A 20,756-nucleotide genomic window follows, 5' to 3' on the forward strand; every position below is an offset into this window, starting at 1 on the left:
AATAATATGATAAGAAATACCAGTTTGCAACATCACGCAGCATAACATAATGTTTTTGTACAGTTAAAATGACTTGAAACGGATGATAACGGAAGCCTTGCAGATTAAAGCTAAAAATAAGGCGTTTTCTGTGCATTCACAATGGTGTCCTTGCAGGTCCAGGGAGGGAATGGTAAATGATGCTGAGCCACCATCTGGATGAGCTGCCAGACCTGCACTTTAGAGAAAAGACACACATTCTTTGCAGTTTGCACAAATTAACATCCCCTTAATACCAATTGAGCAGTGTTTATATGGCACAGCCTATAACAGCCAGTGTGCATTGTGGTGGAAATTTTAATATCATCTAACCTTATTTAACATCTACCATTTGAACAGATATACTGTACGAAACCAATGGAAAACTTATAACTTTGAGTGTGTGCGTGTGTGTGTATAAATTACAAATATGGGAAATGAAACTAGACAGTCTAAGTTTGAAACCTTGTGATTATGAAGTAATGAAGAACCAATCAAATTGTAGGTAAATTATGTAATGTATCATGTCATTTTGCCATACCTCCCTATTTTTTAAAAACTGTTGTATTTGTGTTTACTGGTGGGATTCTCAATGGGATTTGTCTGAAATCCTCCGGCCATGCTTATTGCTTCTTTTTGGGAGATTCTCTGAGAACTGCTCGAGAACTCCCGGCCGTAATAAAGAACATTTAAAGAACAATTATTCAAGTCTGTCTGTCATTTAAGCTGCGCGGCAAGAGAACAAGTTAGAATTATCGGCTCAGCAGTAGTCGTCTGGAGACACGCTGGAATATAGGATTTAGACTCGGCAGTAGTTGTCTGGACTCTGGAGACACGTCGGAGTATAGTTAGGGACAAAAGGCTGTAGTCGTCTGGAGACACGCTGAATGGTTAACGTAGCTAACATCAAATATATATAGACACGCTAGCGTATAAGTTATAATAGTAGTTAGTTTTAGGGAGACAAATCTAAAATAGTTAGGTTTGAGGATAAAAAATCCATCACAGCATCCTTTTATTACCAGTCTATCCATCTTCTTGAATATGCTGCAACTATACCTAATGTTTTTTTGTTCACATGGACCAGAATCTTGAGAGAATGTTTCCAAGACCTTGTTGAATGTCACAAATAATTAGGCTAAATTAGGGTCAACTGGTATCCTACCCAGTTTTAGAAATGTGCACCTAATAAAGTCAAAATTGCATGTGTATGTAACATGATCTGTTAGTAAATTGATACATTTAGTTTCAATGAGCATTCTAAAATTCATGTCTTCAATATGAAACAGCTCTTTAAGCTCCACTGCTTTGTTTATTTACTGCGAACAAACACTTATTGTCGTTTTCAGATAAAGTACTTTTTCCATTTGTCATTCACGGTGGGGCTCATGTGGGTAGAAATTTCTAAAACTTCTTGCAGCTTGGTTATCTAGCTTCAACAAATAATACTGCAACTTATGAATGCATGTTTTTCATGATTCTGACCTTCGGGATACATTGCTCTTCAGATTGTCTTTGCAGCCATTGGATGTAACATGCTACCAGTTCTTCTAGCATGCTGTAGTAGATGGTGCTCCTGTAGTTCATATAAAGCAAATTATGTTATGTTTGTTTATAATTCAAGGTCTTTTTCCAGTACTGATTTTAAACTGTTGCACTGCTGAATACTGTTGCACTGTTGTATATTTATTCATATGCAAACACATAAACTAATAAACCATTTATACTAAGATAAAATGTTTGAGGAAATACTGGAGATCCTCATTCTCGATCTCCATTTATTACAATGCATTTTAGTTATTTTGTACTTTCACTATTTTTCACTGGTTTCCTTAACAACAACACAGCATGAATTACAAATTAGGCCATAAGGTTAACTTTAATGAATGCTTTTACCAACTTATGCAGGTATGGTTATACACTTTGATCTGTTTTTATTTCTTTTTCATGTGCGTTCGATATTTTATTGGTAATGTGTTTATATCAAATGCTGGAAATGTGTGGGATTGAAGAGGTACATTATATGAAATTTATTTGAATAATAAGAGTGTGATGCAATACAAACTCATTATCAATAGATATTTTTGATATAATTCTTTGAAATTAATTTAGTGATTGCATCGTGAAGTCTTCTATACAAGACATTTCCTATATAGCAATATTGTATCTGATATAAAATTATTATTAATATTTCCTTTATATTACTTTATTATGGTAAATGAGATTGTCTGCAATATTGTGAACTATAGTCCACGGGAGGTCTGAGCTGAGCAAGGAGTAGGCTGATTATACTACTGATTAAACACAACGATTTACACTCACCTAAAGGATTATTAGGAACACCATACTAATACTGTGTTTGACCCCCTTTCGCCTTCAGAATTGCCTTAATTCTACGTGGCATTGATTCAACAAGGTGCTGAAAGCATTCTTTAGAAATGTTGGCCCATATTGATAGGATAGCATCTTGCAGTTGATAGAGATTTGTGGGATGCACATCCAGGGCACGAAGCTCCCGTTCCACCACATCCCAAAGATGCTTTATTGGGTTGAGATCTGGTGACTGTGGGGGCCATTTTGGTACAGTGAACTCATTGTCATGTTCAAGAAACCAATTTGAAATGATTCGAGCTTTGTGACATGGTGCATTATCCTGCTGGAAGTAGCCATCAGAGGATGGGTACATGGTGGCCATAAAGGGATGGACATGGTCAGAAACGATGCTTAGGTAGGCCGTGGCATTTAAACGATGCCCAATTGGCACTAAGAGGCCTAAAGTGTGCCAAGAAAACATCCCCCACACCATTACACCACCACCACCAGCCTGCACAGTGGTAACAAGGCATGATGGATCCATGTTCTCATTCTGTTTGCGCCAAATTCTGACTCTACCATCTGAATGTCTCAACAGAAATCGAGACTCATCAGACCAGGCAACATTTTTCCAGTCTTCAACTGTCCAATTTTGGTGAGCTCTTGCAAATTGTAGCCTCTTTTTCCTATTTGTAGTGGAGATGAGTGGTACCCGGTGGGGTCTTCTGCTGTTGTAGCCCATCCGCCTCAAGGTTGTGCGTGTTGTGGCTTCACAAATGCTTTGCTGGATACCTCGGTTGTAACGAGTGGTTATTTCAGTCAAAGTTGCTCTTCTATCAGCTTGAATCAGTCGGCCCATTCTCCTCTGACCTCTAGCATCAACAAGGCATTTTCGCCCACAGGACTGCCGCATACTGGATGTTTTTCCCTTTTCACACCATTCTTTGTAAACCCTAGAAATGGTTGTGCGTGAAAATCCCAGTAACTGAGCAGATTGTGAAATACTCAGACCGGCCCGTCTGGCACCAACAACCATGCCACGCTCAAAATTCCTTAAATCACCTTTCTTTCCCATTCTGACATTCAGTTTGGAGTTCAGGAGATTGTCTTGACCAGGACCACACCCCTAAATGCATTGAAGCAACTGCCATGTGATTGGTTGATTAGATAATTGCATTAATGAGAAATTGAACAGGTGTTCCTAATTATCCTTTAGGTGAGTGTATAGCGGCATTTTCCAATTTATGCAGATTATGCCTATAGATAAAAGTAGAATCACTGAACAGCAGATTTGACTCCAGTCTTTTTTCAACATCACACAACACAACGCAGAGGGGTAGCCGATTCGTAGCGAGAGACGCACACATGCATGCCCAAACCAGCTACATTGGTAGTCTTCATCTCTCCAAAAATGTGTTTGAGGTTTGTATCACCAAGACTAAACTTTGTTTGGCCTTATGCTGATATAATTGTATATTCGGTTATGCAGTTATGTTAGATATGGTTAATTATCACGTTTACATTAACTGCAATATGGCCAAATTCCAGTTATTAAATCAGAATATTCTTGTGCATGTACTGTAAACAGACATTGTTCCTCTAGTTGTGTTGTCAGAAATGATGAGTTTTTCTGTGAGTGGGTCTCCATCTATGCGGTTGAGTTGTCTGTAAGAGGTGAGTGCTCAGAGCCATTAGACAGAGATGCACTGAAGCCATTATAGCAAATAACATTTAGAGCATCACAGTCCAACAACGCATGTACGTGTGTGGATTCACTATGTAACATCTGCTCCACAGAGACTGATGTGTGTAAGGGTGTGGCAGCAGAGAGAGAGACAAAGACAGAAGGAGGAGAGGACAAGGAGGGAAAGTGAAGGAGTACTTAGTCAGCAAAGTAAAAGAGAGGACAAATATAAAGAAAAGGGCCCAACAGGCGGAGAAATTGTAAATAGCGGGAAGACAAGAGGACATGTGGCAGAGAGAAAGAGAGAGAGAGAGAGAGAGAGAGAGAGAGAGAGAGAGAGAGAGAGAGAGAGAGAGAGAGAGAGAGAGAGAGAGAGAGAGAGAGAGAGAGAGAGAGACGAGCGAGTGAAGTCATCATTTGTGCTGGGCTGTGCTCTCTCCTCCCCTCTCTCTTACGTCATTGTACACACACACACACACACACACACACACACACACTTAGCACGGGCATAGAGGAAGACGAGAAACCGTCCTTTCAGCATCCTTTCAGTAGCAGCTTAGCATCAGTATCCAAGATTGTCCACCTCACTGTCAGGTAGGCTTGAATCTCTCCTGCTCTTTCATTCTCAATAACACACACCCATCTGGAAGTATTTATGTCATACCTACAAGGTCAAACAGGACCAGGAGGGATTTATGCATGAGACGCAGTTAGCTTGTTTTTATAGTAGGCCTAGCTACATAATATATTTCACATATTTTTAGAGTAGCCTACATTTGAATATGTATTTCGCACATAAAGAATAAAAGGAATATAGGCAGCATTAGGCTACTTGTTTACCAGAACCTTTTAATTTCTCAATGCAAGAGTTTCATGCATTTTTCTTTTATAGATTTAATGTACTTTCACTTTATTATTCCATCTATAAAAGGTAAATGCAGTATTAATTTATTATGCTTTTACGGATTATATGATGCTTTCACGAATTACAAATAGGCCTACCCAATATTAGAAAGAAAGAGAGAGAGACAGAGAGAGGGGAAGCCAGCAAAGACAGCTGAAGCTAATTTAGTAAAGTGGACTAGAGGTCTTCTCGGGTCCTAAAAACTGTACCCGACCCGAATCGACCCGAATCACTACTTACCCGAACCCGACGTGCATAAATTATTTTTTTTAAAGAAAAACCCGACCCGAGACAGACCCGATAAAATTAGACCCGAGTCCGAACCGACGCCATTTCCTTTAGAACCCGACTGGACCCGAACGTAAACGTCATTTACATTGTGCACAGCCTGCAGCCCTGCGTTTCTCAAAAATGCACTGAACATAGACGCGCAAGTGTAAGCGCGCTGAAGTGCTAAAATGTCAATCACACAACACTGTAACCCATTACGTCCAATAAAATTTGGCATAATGTTATTTACCGGACCATACGATGATTGGAACCACCATTCGTTTTCCCTGACATTTTTCGCAATTTCTGTTATCGCCTCCATGCTTTTCTGACAGTGTCGCGTATTTTTAAAATTGATTGACAGGCCTGGCTTAACGACAATTCAAATACTTGCATTTAGTCAAACATCCATCCACATGATGGCGCACTAGTTCTTCTTGGCAAAGGGAGGGATTGGTTTATGTGGAGCGAGCAACTGAGTAAATAAATGCGGATGCAGCCGTGCTTCTGCTTATAGCCCATTTGCACGTAGAAGCGCGGATTCGCTCTCTCACTTAGAAAAAGTGAGAGAACGGTGTCAGTGTCATAGAGTTGTTTTAAATACTGCAATTTTCTTAAATGCCCAACATAGTTTAAAAGAATTCGGGTCTTCTCGGGTCCATTTGGAAAAGGCATATTTATTTTAAATTACCCGAGACCCGAGGCCATTAATACCGAACCCGACCCGTGTCCGAGACACTCGTCTGAGTTTTGGACCCGAACCCGCTCGGGTCTCGGGTCGGACCTCGTGTTTTCGGATCCAAGTGGACCCGTGAAGACCTCTAAAGTGGACTTCATTAAATTACGGCTTTTAGTGCGAGTTATATAAATGTGTCTGTGTGTGTGCGCGTTTATATTATATTACACCAAATGTCCCCACAAGGATAGTGAAACCTGAAATCGCCTACATTGTGGGGACCAGCCAGCGGTCCCCTCAAGGGAAATGGAGTAATGAACATACTGATGTTTTTTTGTTTGTTTAAAAAGTAAAAATGTAGAAAGTTTTCGGTGATGGGTAGGGTTAGGGTCAGGGGCGTCACTAGGCCCTTTTTAGGGGGGCTTCAGCCCCCCTAAACTTCTGCCTAGCCCCCCTAAAAATGTGAGATTAATGTAGGCTACACAAATTCGTGTTCGCTTCAGTCTTGTTATAATCAGATTCAGCGCGTTCTTCATCTTCAATCCGCAGCGGCGCCGACAGAGAGCACGTCAGAAACAGAGGACAGGCTGTGTGTGTGTGTTCATGTGTGTTCATCTGAGCCTCATTGGTCTGTCACTGCTCGTCAATGTCAGAATATTTGAGATGACCAATCAAATCAAAGTAGGCAGGCTTTATGTTCACAGACGCTGCTGAGCGCGAATTTTAACAGTGCGACTCGACGCGTACGGTCAAGTGCGAGATAAGATGTAAGTAGCTAAACTTAACATTTCATATTTTACTTTTTTTAGGTCATAAATGTTAAACGAATGACAAAAAATAATCAGGCAAACTAATATAGTTTTGTCTAATTTCGCCATTTTGAACTGAAAATAGGCCTATATGTAACGTGACTCATGTAATGTAATAATTAGTTTACAAGAAACATTAACAAAGCCGTTTTCATCATGTTAGGCACAAGATTAATAATGAATGTGTACCTATTGAGGATATAATACAAATTGTAGCCTTTAGTAAATTAAAAAAGCTCAGCTTTAGGAGGGGAAGAGAAAGGGACGAAGAGGCTGAGAAAAAAAGAAAGAGTGATGGAGATGAGAAGAGAGCAGGTATTGACAAATAATCTGCCCACTGACATGGTTTTAAAGCTATTTCTTATCCTTTTTTGGTCTTCAAACGTCTTGAAATGCACATATCAGAGAAATAAAAAATTTGAACCCCCTACCAACCTCAAATTTAGGACCTCTGTGACTAAAGCCCTGTCTACGGCCCTGTATTAGGCATTAGATCAATAATAAATGTGTAGCCTACATATTGTGAATGCATTTAATAAACTTAATTACCTTTAGTAGCTTTCAGCAAATAAACGCGTCTGAGAAAATGATTCATAGGCAAAATCAACCTATCAATTGACCCCATGTTTACTTTCTTCACTGACAGACAAAAATGAAAAGCCTATATCAGTCAAAGCTCAGCTTTAGGAGGGGAAGAGACAGGGCAAGATAAAAACAAAGAGAAAAAGAGTGTGATGCTGATGAGGAGAGAAAAATAATCAGCTGCCCACTATCCAAGTTTTTTTGGCCTTCAGAACATCTTAAAATGCACATATGTATATCAGAGAAATCAAAATTTTCTCTGGGAGACCCCTAACCCCCTTATTTGCCCTACCTCATATTAGGGACCACAGTTATTATAAAACCATGCCTTTTCGTAATGAAAATGGTTAATAGTGATCTTTAGATAAACTAAAGTGTTACATTTTTTTATTTAAAAAAAAAAAAATCATATTGGGGGCTTAGCCCCCCTAAAATGAAAATCCTAGTGACGCCCCTGGTTAGGGTTAAGTGAGGGGATAGAATATACAGTTTATACAGTATAAAAACCATTACGGCTATGGAGAGTCCCCACAAAGAGAAACCAAGTATGTGTGTGTGTGGTTCAGGTATACCATTATGGGGAGAATATGTTCCAATGGGAGATTTTTTTGGTCCCCATTAGGAAAACAGGTTATTAATCAAACTACGTGTTTTTTGAAAATGTAAAAATGCAGAAAGTTGTATGTGATGGGTAGGTTTAGGGTTAGGGGACATGATATGCAGTTTGTACAGCGTAAAAAGTATTATGTCTATGAAATGTGCCCATTAAACATGCATACCCAACGTCTCTCTCTATGTGAGTGTGTGCGCGCGTGTGGAGTAAATGAGAATGATTTGTGAGCATGGATCATGGAACAGTGTGGGACAGTAACTCTGGGTGTAACCAGTACAGAAACATTACAGCACCAGGATAGCAGCTTTCACTGTACATAACAGACATCGAGACATTCATTTGTAGCGATTATACGCACGTATAAATATAATTAATTATTATTCATAACGGATTATGATCAATAATTAATAATTGAATTATTTTCAGAATTTACTGTTGCAAAATCAATAGTATGATCAGTTTATCAGTTCATCCAATGAACGGAAAGCATAAACAATCATTAATTCTAGGAAATATAATATCTTCTTGGCCAAGAAAGACTAATTCCCAGCTAACAGCTAAATTAAGAAATAAATCAAGGGTCAAAGCATAGGTAACTTAGATCGAAGTTCAAGACAATAAATCTGTAAGCACATAACACAAGTAATGCTTCTCTTTTCAAATACAAACAATACTTTATTGATTATAAGCCTATGACTAACACACATAAAACTAATATAACACAAACACACGCACACGCATTCATACAAGTTGAAGAAAGACAGAGAGTGAGGAAGAATGAGTTTTAGGAGTTAGATGGTGAGATCCCAAGTTTCTATATGCACTTAAAAGACATGACCTGAACGAACCATCAATAATTAATTTCACCCTTTTATCGTTTCTTAGGCGGGTAATTCAATTTGATATTAAAATCACCAGTTCAGTTAAAAGTCTGGAGGTACTTGCTTGTCCTTGCTTTGGGGTTCCCTTTTGTCGTGAAGGGGGTTCCCCGGTCCGTTGCTTGGCTGATCTTCTCGTGTGCCTGGATAGATCTTGGACAGCCAGTCACGTGGTGTGTTGGCGCGGATGAATGAAAGTCTTTGAAGTTGAAAGCTGGTTTTGCAGTTGAAACGTTAAAACGAAACTTTGCAGCAACACTTAACTTAGAACCGAGACTTTTAATGGAAAAGAAAACAAACTAAGAAAAGAAAGAAAGGTAACACTTTAGAATACGGTTCCTTCGTTAATGAATAACTACACAGGAACAAATGAGTAACACAATATTAACAATCTAGTAACTACTATTAACTAACAAGAAATTCTGATTAACGAATTAGTAAGTAACAGCGCACAGATGAAAGTGGTAGTTCACTATTAACTAATTGAGAACTACTTTTTTTTAATGCTTCCCAGAGAACTACTGAAGAAGATTAATAGTTCATGCAAAACTAATCAATAACTAATGCAGGACAAATGACTAGCACTACATTAACATTGATAACTGCTGTAAACAAATACACAAGGTTTATCAATATGTAATAGCATAGCAGACTTATGATTTGGGAAATAATTAGCCTATGCTCTCTCCTAGAGAACTATTTATCAACTGAATAATTTTAAAGAAATGGCTTTTTAAATGCAGTTGTCGGGACCTTACTTGTCCTGTAGTGATTCAATGCCAGTCCAGAGGAATGCCAGAAAATTGGCCAGAGTCACGGTGACGGCTGGAACATATTGAGTTATCGGCCATCCAAATACCATATACAGTGATTTTATGATTTAACCTATACCTCGCAAAAAAAAAAAAGATTTTATTAATGTCTCCTACCTCATACGTGTGTGCAAATATCTTGTGAAGGATTAGAAGATTCTACACTTTAGGATTGGCTTTTCATGTAAGAATCATGATAACTAACTAGTAATGACTCAAGTGTTACTACATACTTCTAAAGGAATTACTAATTATTTGGATCCGTATTCTAAAGTGAAGATCATGGTAACTAACTAGTAATTACTGAAGTGTTACTACATACTTCTAAAGGAATTACTAATTATTTGGATCCGTATTCTAAAGTGAAGATCATGGTAATTAACTAGTAATTACTCAAGTGTTACTACATACTTCTATGGGAATTACTATCTAAAACTTCACCAAAAACCTCAAAAGCTTAAAAGAATTAGTAATTCCTTTAGAATTATGTAGTAACACTTGAGTAATTACTAGTTAGTTACCGTGATCTTCACTTTAGAATACGGATCCAAATAATTAGTCATTCCTTTAGAAGTATGTAGTAACACTTGAGTCATTACTAGTTAGTTACCATGATTCTTACAGTAGTTCTCTGGGAAGCATTAAAAAAGTAGTTATTGATTAGTTAATAGTGAACTACCACTTTCATCTGTGCGCTGTTACTTACTAATTTGTTAATCAGAATTTCTTGTTAGTTAATAGTAGTTACTAGATTGTTAATATTGTGTTACTCATTTGTTCCTGTGTAGTTATTCATTAACGAAGGAACCGTATTCTAAAGTGTTACCGAAAGAAAAGTGACGAGATGGCTTGAATTAAATCTGTTTTAACCCATATCTTGATTTGGGTCATTTGTCTCTGCGTCTACATGGTTACTATAACCATCGTTGGCTCCACCCGGCTTGTTCTGCCGAAAGAGAGCATCACAAGAGCATCACAAGAGAGCATCACAAGAGAGAGAGGGCAAGAGCAGAGGGCAAGAGCGCGATTCTGTGTTCGGGTCTAAGATTTTAAACTCAAAATGTTTGTCCCGCCTCCTGGAGGAATTTGGAATTCGGACAATAAGATACTATATGGTTATTTGAGAGGGGGGTCTTTTCTATCCCCCCCCCCTTCTCTCATCGCGAATCATGTGTTCTCTGTGGTCTGCTTACTCATCAGCTCGAAACAGAGGATTTAGTTTAGACATAATTTCCATTTTAAGAACATAAACATTTTTACACAGATTTCAATCGAGCCATCTTTTGAATTAAAAACATACGAGCATAATGATAGGAAACACGACACTTTCATTCCAGTATCTCTAATATTCAAAACAATTACATGACTTAGATGTGATCTAAGCAGAATAGACACATACAGGGGTTGTAAACACAATATATAATTATGTTATGTTACATGATTTTGATTATGGGTCAGTCAAGAATTGTTCTGGGATGAGTTTTATTGGTATTGGAGAATTGGAGGAAAGTCCTTATGTGTGTGTGTGTGTGTATCCTTATGGTCAGCATTTGTCGCATCCGTGGTGTTTACCACGTGAGGGTTTAGTTCGCAAATGGTGGTCTTCAAGACAAAGGGTATTTTGTATGCAAGTCCACTTTTTCAGCCTTAAGGAGATATAATAATTGATGAGGGGAAAACTAGCTCGGGACGCTGAATGGTTCAGTCTGTTTAGTCGCAGGGGTCAGGTGACTTCTTGTTAGGGCCTCTCGTTTCACCATTTCTAAGCAGATCTGTTCTTGCCAAATTATAAAACATTGACAACGTCCTTCCTTTAGTTAAACAACAAAGGGTCTTCTGGCTACATAGCCTCGGGGTAATCTGGAATATGCCGCCTCTTGTGTTTGATTATGTATGACAGCTTCACTTGTGTGGGTTTCATTCTCGTTGTCGCTACACATTGTTAGGAGAGGTCATGCTATTTATTATTATATTAACATTAATTATATTAAGTAACACAGCCTTGAGGAAAACAGTAACTATATATAAAAAACCACAAAGTACACACATTTTCATTAAGATGCCAAACAAATGATTTTTTGTTGCATCTTTCCGCTAGAATTTCTAATCTCTCACATCACAGAATGCTGCCATAGACACTGCTATAACAGTGATATGATGAACAGTTGTTTACAGATGTTACATATCAAAAATTTCAGCACGGCTGAAACACTGTATTTAAGCCATTGTTATTGTTAACTAAAACTCAAATTATTCATATCTTTTTTGATAATTGAAATTAAGCTCAAATAAATTTAAATATAAATAGATGAAAACCTTAAACCTAAAAAACTTTAAAAAGCCAATTAAAGATATTAATAAATATATATATATATAATATAGAACTATAAGTAACTATAATAGAGTAAAAGTAACTATAATAGTAAGCTATATAAATAACACTAAAATAAACCAATCAGGACTGGAAATATCCATATAATGTTGCAATAAAACATTATAAAAAAAGCAAAACCTCAAAACATATTTTTGTCTCTTTTTTTCTTCTTTAAAATTCTGTCTTTCTCTCATTCTAGATCTGACAGCATGGCTGAGGGTTCAGGTGAGGTTTCGCTGGCAGAGGTTGAGACAGCATTTCGTAAATTTGCAGTTCATGGAGACACCAAAGGAACAGGGAATGAGATGAATGGGAAAAACTTTGTTAAGCTGTGTAAGGACTGCAAGGTCATCGATGGGAAAAGTGTCACCAGCACGGATGTGGACATCGTCTTCAGCAAAGTCAAGTATGATTATTCGCACTATGACCGACAGCAAACTGTTTTATTTTTAATCCTGTGCAATGGACGTATGCATGACTGGGCCTAACTTTGTGCTGTTCTGTATCTGCTTATGTGTCTTAGGGTTAAATCAGCACGTGTCATCACGTTTGAGCAGTTCACTCAAGCCATGGCCGAGTTGGCTACAAAACGTTTTAAAGGGAAGAGCCAGGAAGAGGCAGTACAGCTTCTCTACAGTCTCATGGCTGGCAAAGAACCTGCCAACATTGGTGTCACTGTGAGACCCAGCCAATCAAATCAGTCTGTTTTCATAGATTAAGCAATAACCATGTACAATAACCATGGATAATCTTTTTCTCTCTGTAGAAAGTGGAAAAAGCCTCTGCTGTGGACAGGCTAACAGACAGCAGTAAGTTCACTGGTTCTCATAAGGAGCGTTTTGATCCGTCTGGAAAAGGAAAAGGCCGTGTTGGGAGGGAAGACATCCCTGACACCAGTGGATACGTCTCGACATACAAAGGCCAAGGCACCTATGACAGCAAAGTAAAAGGGGACGATTGAGAGAGGAAGGATGAAAAGAGAAAAATGCTTTATGCATGACATAATGTGTATGTCTGAAGTCTTGCTGGTTTTATTTCCGCAGCTGTGTTGTGACTTGCCTGCAAAAATAAACCCTGGCTAAAACTTTTTCATGTGGTAAAAAGCACTGTATCTAACCCACTTGCCTTTCATAAGTTAACATATCATTTAATTTTAAGAATAAATAAAACCAAATAACAACAGTTAAAGGGTTAATTGTGTCATCATGTTTCTTCTGTGGAACATAAAAGATTTAAAATAGTTTAAAAGATTAAAAAAAGTGTGTCAGTTTTTGTTTGTCCCAACAATGGAAGCCAATGGTAATCATTCTGATTGGTTACCAAAATTCTCCAAAATATCTTCTTTTGTGAATCACAGTAGAAAGAAAGTCAGTAACACAATTATGCATAATTACAACTAACCCTAAACCCAACACTAATAACCCTAAGCCTATAGTATGTTGTTGTAAGATTACTCAGTACTTAAATGTATAATTACACTGCAACAATTAAGGACACCTTAAAATTGTAACCAGAAAGTCTTGATTTTTGGTTAAACTATCCCATTAAGTGCTTCTTTTTCTATGCTGGTGTTAATAATGTATGTGTGCTGGATAAATGAGCTTTATTGTGTGTTTTCGCTTTGTTGCACTGAGATCTCTATCAGACTGTAAACACTAAACTGAGTCGACGCAAATAAAGTCAAATAAAGAAACGGCATGTGGGAATATTTTACTTAAATTACAACACACATTATTGTGATGTTTTGCATCATTTGTGACTGTCTTGTGTTGTAGACAGAGGTGTGGTGCGTTTCTTTGAATAGCTGTTCTGGGGCTTCAATCATTACAAAACAGAGATCCTTCCTGGGAAAGTGCATGTTTGATTGCTTAGAAAAGTTAGCAGCTTTCATCATATTTCATGGCTTTGATGGGTGTCATTGTGTTGTATTGTGTGGTGTTATAGTTTAAAACTCGGTGGGGTTTTGTATTTCAGTGTATCTGAGGCAAGTCACAGTTACATGAACTGATATCTCCCTTGTTGTAGCTTTTTTTTTAATTCATATTGCCGATGTAAAGCTCCTCTTTAAAAACACACACATACACCTGAATCTTAAAAACACAATTACAAAACAGAGATCCTTCCTGGGAAAGTGCATGTTTGATTGCTTAGAAAAGATAGCAGCTTTCATCGTATTTCATGGCTTTGATGCGTGTCATTGTGTTGTATTGTGTGGTGTTACAGTTTAAAACTCGGTGGGGTTTTGTATTTCAGTGTATCTGAGGCAAGTCACAGTTACATGAACTGATATCTCCCTTGTTGTAGCTTTTTTTTTTATTCATATTGCCGATGTAAAGCTCCTCTTTAAAAACACACACATACACCTGAATCTCCCTGCCTGAATACAGAAGGAGGAGGAGGTGCTGTCAGGATATAAAGTTGAACATCACACAGACTCTGATTTTCATTTGCTCCCACTGAGACTCAAAGGGCAGAAACAGAAACAGCCATCAGACATGAAAGGTGAGAAAATAAATCACTGTTTCTGTACAGAAATAATTATTCAGAGAGTAAGTGCCTAACAAACTTGGCAGATATGCACCTGTTAAACATTCAGGGGAAAAAAAAACATTCAGATGTTGCTTGTGTGTCTTATAATATAGTTTTGAATAATATCTTATTATAGTAACATTTTATATTGTTATTTGTTTTTAATTGTATTTATTACAAGTCTATTGGAAACTCATAGATACTTCAGAAATGTATTTGTTATTCATTTTTTAAACAAAATAAATATCAAGAAGTTTTTGTCAAGAATTATTTATACAGCTTTTAAAGACTAATAAGCTTATCTAATATTTAAGAGGCAGAAGCATCTGTTACATTAATTTGTTTATATTGTGCTAGAATCTGCAGACTTTTTTAGATTTTGTACGAAACAAATCTATGGAATTCTACGGAATCGATTTTCGTAAAATGTTTTCAATATAGCTGAAGTTGCTGCACTCTTCATGGTAGCCGAAATAATTATTAAATTATGCTTAAGGGGAAGTCTGCAGATGTAGATTTCATGTGGGCTGAGTTATAAGTGAAAGATTTGTATACATTTGATCTCATGGTTCAAATTTCATGAGCTTGAACTAAACAGACAAAATGTGTAATGTAATCATAGTTATGACAGAATGTGATTACCCTTTGTGAACAATTTGATCAGGAAAAGGCGTTGTGCTGTTCTTTGTGTTGCCGCTGGTGTTCGGCCAGCAAAAGACCTACACCTGGGACGTGCCAGGACAAACCCTTGCTCCAGACCCCATCAACCGTAAGAATCATTGCAAATCTCCTTGAAAATCTTAATAATGCTGTAACAATATGTAAATGAACAGCAACATAAAAGATAGACATATAACTTTTGCGACTAATATCTTTATTCCTCTCTACCTAGCGTGTCTGACTGACCAGGACTCATGTGGTTGTTGTGTGATGCAGAGGAAAAAATGGCAGTTAGAAGAATATTTAAACTCTAGTATGAATTCACTGGAGGATTCGCTGGCCAGAGCACAAAACACACTGAGAAACATAAGAGGTACACATAAACGCTGCTATCTTTGAGCACATACATCATCTCAAGCTCAACAGACTCTATGGACCTTTAGTTTTGTAAATAAACATTTTAAAATGTACAGAGCGGATGTCTTATATAATAGACAACTTATTTGATGCACAAAATGAACAGTCAAAATAAAACAGAAATCTGAAATAACTGCACCTAATCTGTTGGTCTTATTTATTTTGTGTTATATTTTTACGTACATGTTTCATACATGTTCCTTGTTCATCTTTAGAGAATCGAGTGGCGTTTTCTGTGGGTCTAACCGACAGGAGACGCTGTATTGGTCCGGCAAGGACGGCAATAAATGTGGTCTATCAGAGCATCTTTATCAACATTGGAGAGGCCTACAACTCATCCACTGGTGTGTTCACGGTTCCACGGTCAGGCGTGTATAACCTGGCATTTACCGTGTTCAGCGACGCAGGCTCACCAGGCGCATCGCTGTCCGTTTGTACCAGTATCAGGAGGAATGGTGTGGCTCTAGCAGCACTTAGGGAGATGTATGATCAAGACCAGGAGGACCAGGCCACAGCGGTCTTACTCGCGCAGCTAAGAGTCGGCGACCGTATTACCATCAGTCTCCACACTGGCTGCTGGCTCTGTGATGATCAGAATCATTACAACACATTCAGTGGATTTCTGCTGTATGCTACAGAGTGAAGCTCACAAACACACACATACACAGACTTTAAAGGCTAAATTAGTGAAGAGCTCTCATAGATGCAATGTATACAACTATTTGACCGTATAGACAAACCTAGACACACTCACTCACACACACACTTCGGGTTTACAATCTTTGTGGGGAATCTCCATCAATGTAATGGTTTTGACAGTGTACAAACCGTATATTTTACAGAAAACTTTCTGCATTTTTACATTTTCAAAAAAACAGTTTTGAGTCAGTAAGTCTGTGTGAATTGAGGTTGAAGTGCCCACCGGAATAGAAAAAGACAAACACACACAGACACACACACAGACACACTCAGTAAGATAAATGTTGTAAAAGGCACAGATGTTGAACTAGCATTAATAAAATTAAATAGAATTGTTTCTCTATCATTTACGTTCTCCTTCCCCTAGTACTTCATCTAAAGTATTCATCTAAACTTCATATTTGGTTGATTACACCAATCCTCTCTTTAACTAGATTAAACTATTTTAAACTAAATTAAAAAATGTCTCTTATTGTGTTATACGTATAATATTTTGGTTTATGTAAAATACATAAATGTAACAAAACAGTGTTTCATCAACGGCTACCTAAAGTAAAAATCAATAATCAAAAGACTAAGATCCTAAACTTCCGATATTTCATTAATTTTATTTTGTAATAATATGCAATTCAGTATATAATATAAATAAGTAGTAACTTATAATATACTCTCTAATTCATTAGAATCACCTGGGCCCTTAAGAGAGCAGCCAGAAAAATGGAGCGCAACTGGAAGAAAACTAAACTAGAGGTATTTCGGATTTCATGGAAAGAGAGCTCGATTGCTTACAGAGAGGCTTTAAAAGCTGCTAGATCTGCTTATTTTTCAACCCTATTAGAAGAAAATAAACATAATCCTAGGTATTTATTTGAAACAGTAGCTAAACTAACGAAAAAGAAAGCTTCAAGCTCAGAAGTGTCCAAGCTACAACAGCAGTAATGACTTTATGAACTTCTTCACTTATAAGATCGATAATATTAGGGACAAAATTATAACTATGCAACCGTCTACCACAGTATCGCATCAGGCAGTGCATTGTAGTCTCCATGAGGAAAAATTTGATTCATTTATTGCCATAGGAGAGGACGAATTTTCTAAACTTGTTAAATCATCTAAATCGACAACATGTATGTTAGACCCTATACCGACTAAACTACTGAAAGAGATGCTTCCAGAGGTCATAGATCCTCTTCTTACTATCATTAATTCGTCTTTGTCTCTAGGATACGTACCAAAAACCTTTAAGCTGGCTATGATAAAACCGCTTGTTAAAAAACCGCAACTTGATCATACAAAATTAGTCAATTACAGGCCGATCTCGAATCTGCCTTTTCTATCAAAGATATTAGAAAAAGCAGTATCCTCACAACTGTGTTCCTTTCTAGAAAGAAATGATATCTGCGAGGATTTTCAGTCAGGATTCAGACCGTACCATAGTACCGAGACAGCTCTCATCAGAGTCACAAATGATTTGCTCTTATCATCCGATCGTGGTTGTATCTCTCTATTAGTGTTACTTGATCTTAGTGCTGCATTTGATACTATTGACCACAACATTCTTTTAAATAGACTCGAAAATTATGTTGGCATTAGTGGAGTTGCACTAGCATGGTTTAAATCATACTTAACTGACCGTTATCAGTTTGTAGCAATAAATGAAGAGATGTCTTATCGATCACAAGTTCAGTATGGCGTACCACAAGGCTCAGTACTAGGACCGCTGCTGTTCACTCTGTACATGCTACCATTAGGAGATATCATTAGGGAACATGGAATTAGTTTTCACTGTTATGCCGATGATACTCAGCTGTATATTTCTTCACGCCCCGACGAAACTTACCAATTCACAAAATTAACGGAATGCATAGCCGATATAAAAAATTGGATGACTAGTAATTTCCTACTACTAAATTCTGAAAAAACAGAGATTCTAATAATTGGACAAAAAACTTCCACACGTAATAACCTAGAATACTGTCTAACACTTGATGGCTGCTCTGTTAAGTCCTCGTCGTCGGTTAGGAACCTGGGTGTGCTCTTTGATACCAATCTCTCATTTGAAAGTCACGTGTCTAGTATCTGTAAAACCGCATTTTTCCATCTTAAAAACATATCTAAATTACGCCATATGCTCTCACTAACAAATGCAGAACAATTAGTTCATCTACTGGGTGGTTGCCCTGCACGCTTAATAAATAAACTACAGCTAGTTCAAAACGCAGCAGCTCGAGTTCTTACCAGAACCAGGAAATATGACCATATTAGCCCGGTTCTGTCAACACTGCATTTGCTGCCTATTAAACATCGTATAAATTTTAAAATATTGTTGATTACTTACAAAGCACTAAATGGTTTAGCTCCGCAGTACTTGAGCGAGCTTTTAAAGCATTATAGTCCTTCACGTCTATTGCGATCTCAAAATTCCGGCCAGTTGATAATACCTAGAATATCAAAATCGACTGCTGGCGGGAGATCCTTTTCCTATTTAGCACCAAAACTTTGGAACAGTCTTCCTACCATTGTCCGGGAAGCAGACACACTCTGTCAGTTCAAAGCTAGACTAAAAACACATCTCTTTGACCTAGCATACACATAATACATTATCGACTTCTATAATTCAATGTTAGGCTGCATAGGTCAGCCGGAACTGGGAACACTTCCCTTAAATCCAGATGTACTCGTTACATCATAAGAAGAATGGCATCTACGCTAACTTTAGTGTCTTTGTTTATCCCGAGGTTTTCCTGCAGCATGCCGGATCCAGGTCGTATCCAGATCCCGATGACAATGCAGTGCTGAAGTGTCAACTATCCTCTCCCTATGGAGGATCCCTTTCCCACTCTACAGATAAAGCGTTGTTGAAAATCCGGTTCGCGTGCCCCGAAGTGATAAAATAAAATTCTGTATCAAATTTATAGGCAAGACAAGTAGTTTGTTTAGCCATGGTTGGTAGGGAAATTACAAACCTGCGCACACATATTCAAACGAATATAACTATAGAATCAATTTTTAATGCGCATGTGAACGTCATCCGGTCACAGGTTCGCGTTTAAAGTCTGTTTAGAGAGAACGGCGTCGTCTTAGTGGCCCCTAATGTAATAACAAATGATAATTTTGCTAGAAGTGAATCAATCAAAACCAACTTTAGCCGGAAATAACATTCAAAATCGCTATAAAGCCAAAACAATCTCTGTTACCGTAAATTGTATGTTTACCTCTGTAAAGCTGCTTTGAAACAATCTCCATTGTTAAAAGCGCTATATAAATGAAGATGACTTGACTTGACTTGACTTGAAACTTTTCAGCTTTGCCCTGTATTCTGAACCGTCTGCTGGGGCTCCTCCTGCCTGCCTGCCTCTCTGCCTTGGCTTCTTCCTCCTTCCACTTCCCCAAGGAACTTTAGTGTTTTGTAATGTCTGTAATCCCCTCCGGAGGGGTTCTGTCACCGGTCCTCCCTCACTTCCCAGCATTCTTCCTGCTCATCATCTGAACATACTCAGTAATTGTAACACCTGCGTCAATTAACAGGCACTGACAATATACTAATATCTATAGGCCAGTAGGTTCGGCTCGGAAGGCATAAATTAAACAGCTTAGCTTTGTGAGGAAATAAATCTATTGAAAATAAATGTATTCTTTGTAGAGAATAAAGTAAAAGAAAGTAAAAGAAAGAAATTATTTCCACAGTATCAGTTGAATAATAGATTGTAATGACAAAGAAACTCAAATCAAATTGCAATACATGAGTTATTCATGGACTAATCTGGGTGCACCCAATAACTATAGAGTAGACTCCAACCTTATAACAAGTTCGCAATTATAACTTTTGACAACCTCAGTTAACTCAAAACATAAAAAAATAACTCATTGGGATACAAAATGTTACAAGAACAATTTAGGAAATTTTTATTCAATAGATTCTGTTCAATAACTCTGTTCAGTACATTCTCGTGTGGGTTGACTCGGCATCTCACATCGTCCTCTAATCGGAGTTCCAGCATGGAAAAAAAAAAAACCCTGACCAAAATCCAAAGAAATAAACACATACATATTTTATCCTTGGCGGCGACTCTTTTTAGCTTTTGCTCAAAGTTATGCTGCTGCTTATATCATTAGTCTCGTGGAGAGAGAAAATGGCTTCCCTCATCCCACAACTAGCTTGGTGTGGTGGGATTTCAACCTATACTTAATGTGATTGGATGATTACTGCAATGTCAATCATCACACTACCATGCATTTCACTTTGATTTTCTTTTTTAATTAGTATTTCTGGTTAGTTTATTATTTTAACGCCCTTTAATTTATTCCTTTTTATAATACATTTAAATTATACATGGTTACATCCTCCCCTCTTAAAGGTAAGCAAGTCTCTTTGCGTTTTGTCCTGAACTTGATCCTTCAGTTAACTCTTGGGCAGTATTAAGTCAGCTTTTGGAAAGTCAGCAAGACTCATTGAATAAACCACTGCCTCACTCAAGGATTGGAACAAGTTTTGGACTACTGAGGTAAGGGTACTGG

At 37.7% G+C, this 20,756-nt stretch overlaps 2 protein-coding genes across 2 annotated transcripts; both read left to right on the plus strand.

Annotated features, from left to right (window-relative positions):
* Window positions 1-4,496: 4,496 nt before the first annotated feature.
* Window positions 4,497-12,899, plus strand: LOC130072646 (tubulin polymerization-promoting protein family member 3-like). The gene is made up of 4 exons (XM_056237839.1): window positions 4,497-4,609; window positions 12,133-12,339; window positions 12,457-12,610; window positions 12,700-12,899. Exons 2-4 carry the CDS (start codon window positions 12,143-12,145, stop codon window positions 12,892-12,894), a joined length of 546 nt encoding a protein of 181 aa, XP_056093814.1. The 5' UTR covers window positions 4,497-4,609; window positions 12,133-12,142; the 3' UTR covers window positions 12,895-12,899.
* A 1,439-nt stretch (window positions 12,900-14,338) lies between these two features.
* On the plus strand, window positions 14,339-16,584 carry LOC130072645 (complement C1q-like protein 4). The gene is made up of 4 exons (XM_056237838.1): window positions 14,339-14,435; window positions 15,127-15,231; window positions 15,355-15,495; window positions 15,755-16,584. The coding sequence occupies exons 1-4, from the start codon at window positions 14,429-14,431 to the stop codon at window positions 16,180-16,182; spliced, it is 681 nt and encodes a 226-aa protein (XP_056093813.1). The 5' UTR covers window positions 14,339-14,428; the 3' UTR covers window positions 16,183-16,584.
* The last annotated feature ends 4,172 nt before the right edge of the window (window positions 16,585-20,756 follow it).

This window comes from Rhinichthys klamathensis, unplaced genomic scaffold, assembly GCF_029890125.1.
Source record: "Rhinichthys klamathensis goyatoka isolate OS25496 unplaced genomic scaffold, OSU_Roscu_1.1 h1tg000501l_1, whole genome shotgun sequence".
In the NCBI taxonomy this organism is placed as follows: Eukaryota; Metazoa; Chordata; class Actinopteri; order Cypriniformes; family Leuciscidae; genus Rhinichthys; species Rhinichthys klamathensis.

Coding starts and splice junctions, on each gene's coding strand:
- LOC130072646 (XM_056237839.1), top strand. CDS start 12,143: ATGGCTGAGGGTTCAGGTGAGGTTTCGCTGGCAGAGGTTGAGACAGCA. Junction 12,340..12,456: donor ATCGTCTTCAGCAAAGTCAA/GTATGATTATTC, acceptor TATGTGTCTTAG/GGTTAAATCAGCACGTGTCA. Junction 12,611..12,699: donor CTGCCAACATTGGTGTCACT/GTGAGACCCAGC, acceptor TTCTCTCTGTAG/AAAGTGGAAAAAGCCTCTGC.
- LOC130072645 (XM_056237838.1), top strand. Junction 15,232..15,354: donor TGCTCCAGACCCCATCAACC/GTAAGAATCATT, acceptor CTCTCTACCTAG/CGTGTCTGACTGACCAGGAC. Junction 15,496..15,754: donor CACACTGAGAAACATAAGAG/GTACACATAAAC, acceptor GTTCATCTTTAG/AGAATCGAGTGGCGTTTTCT.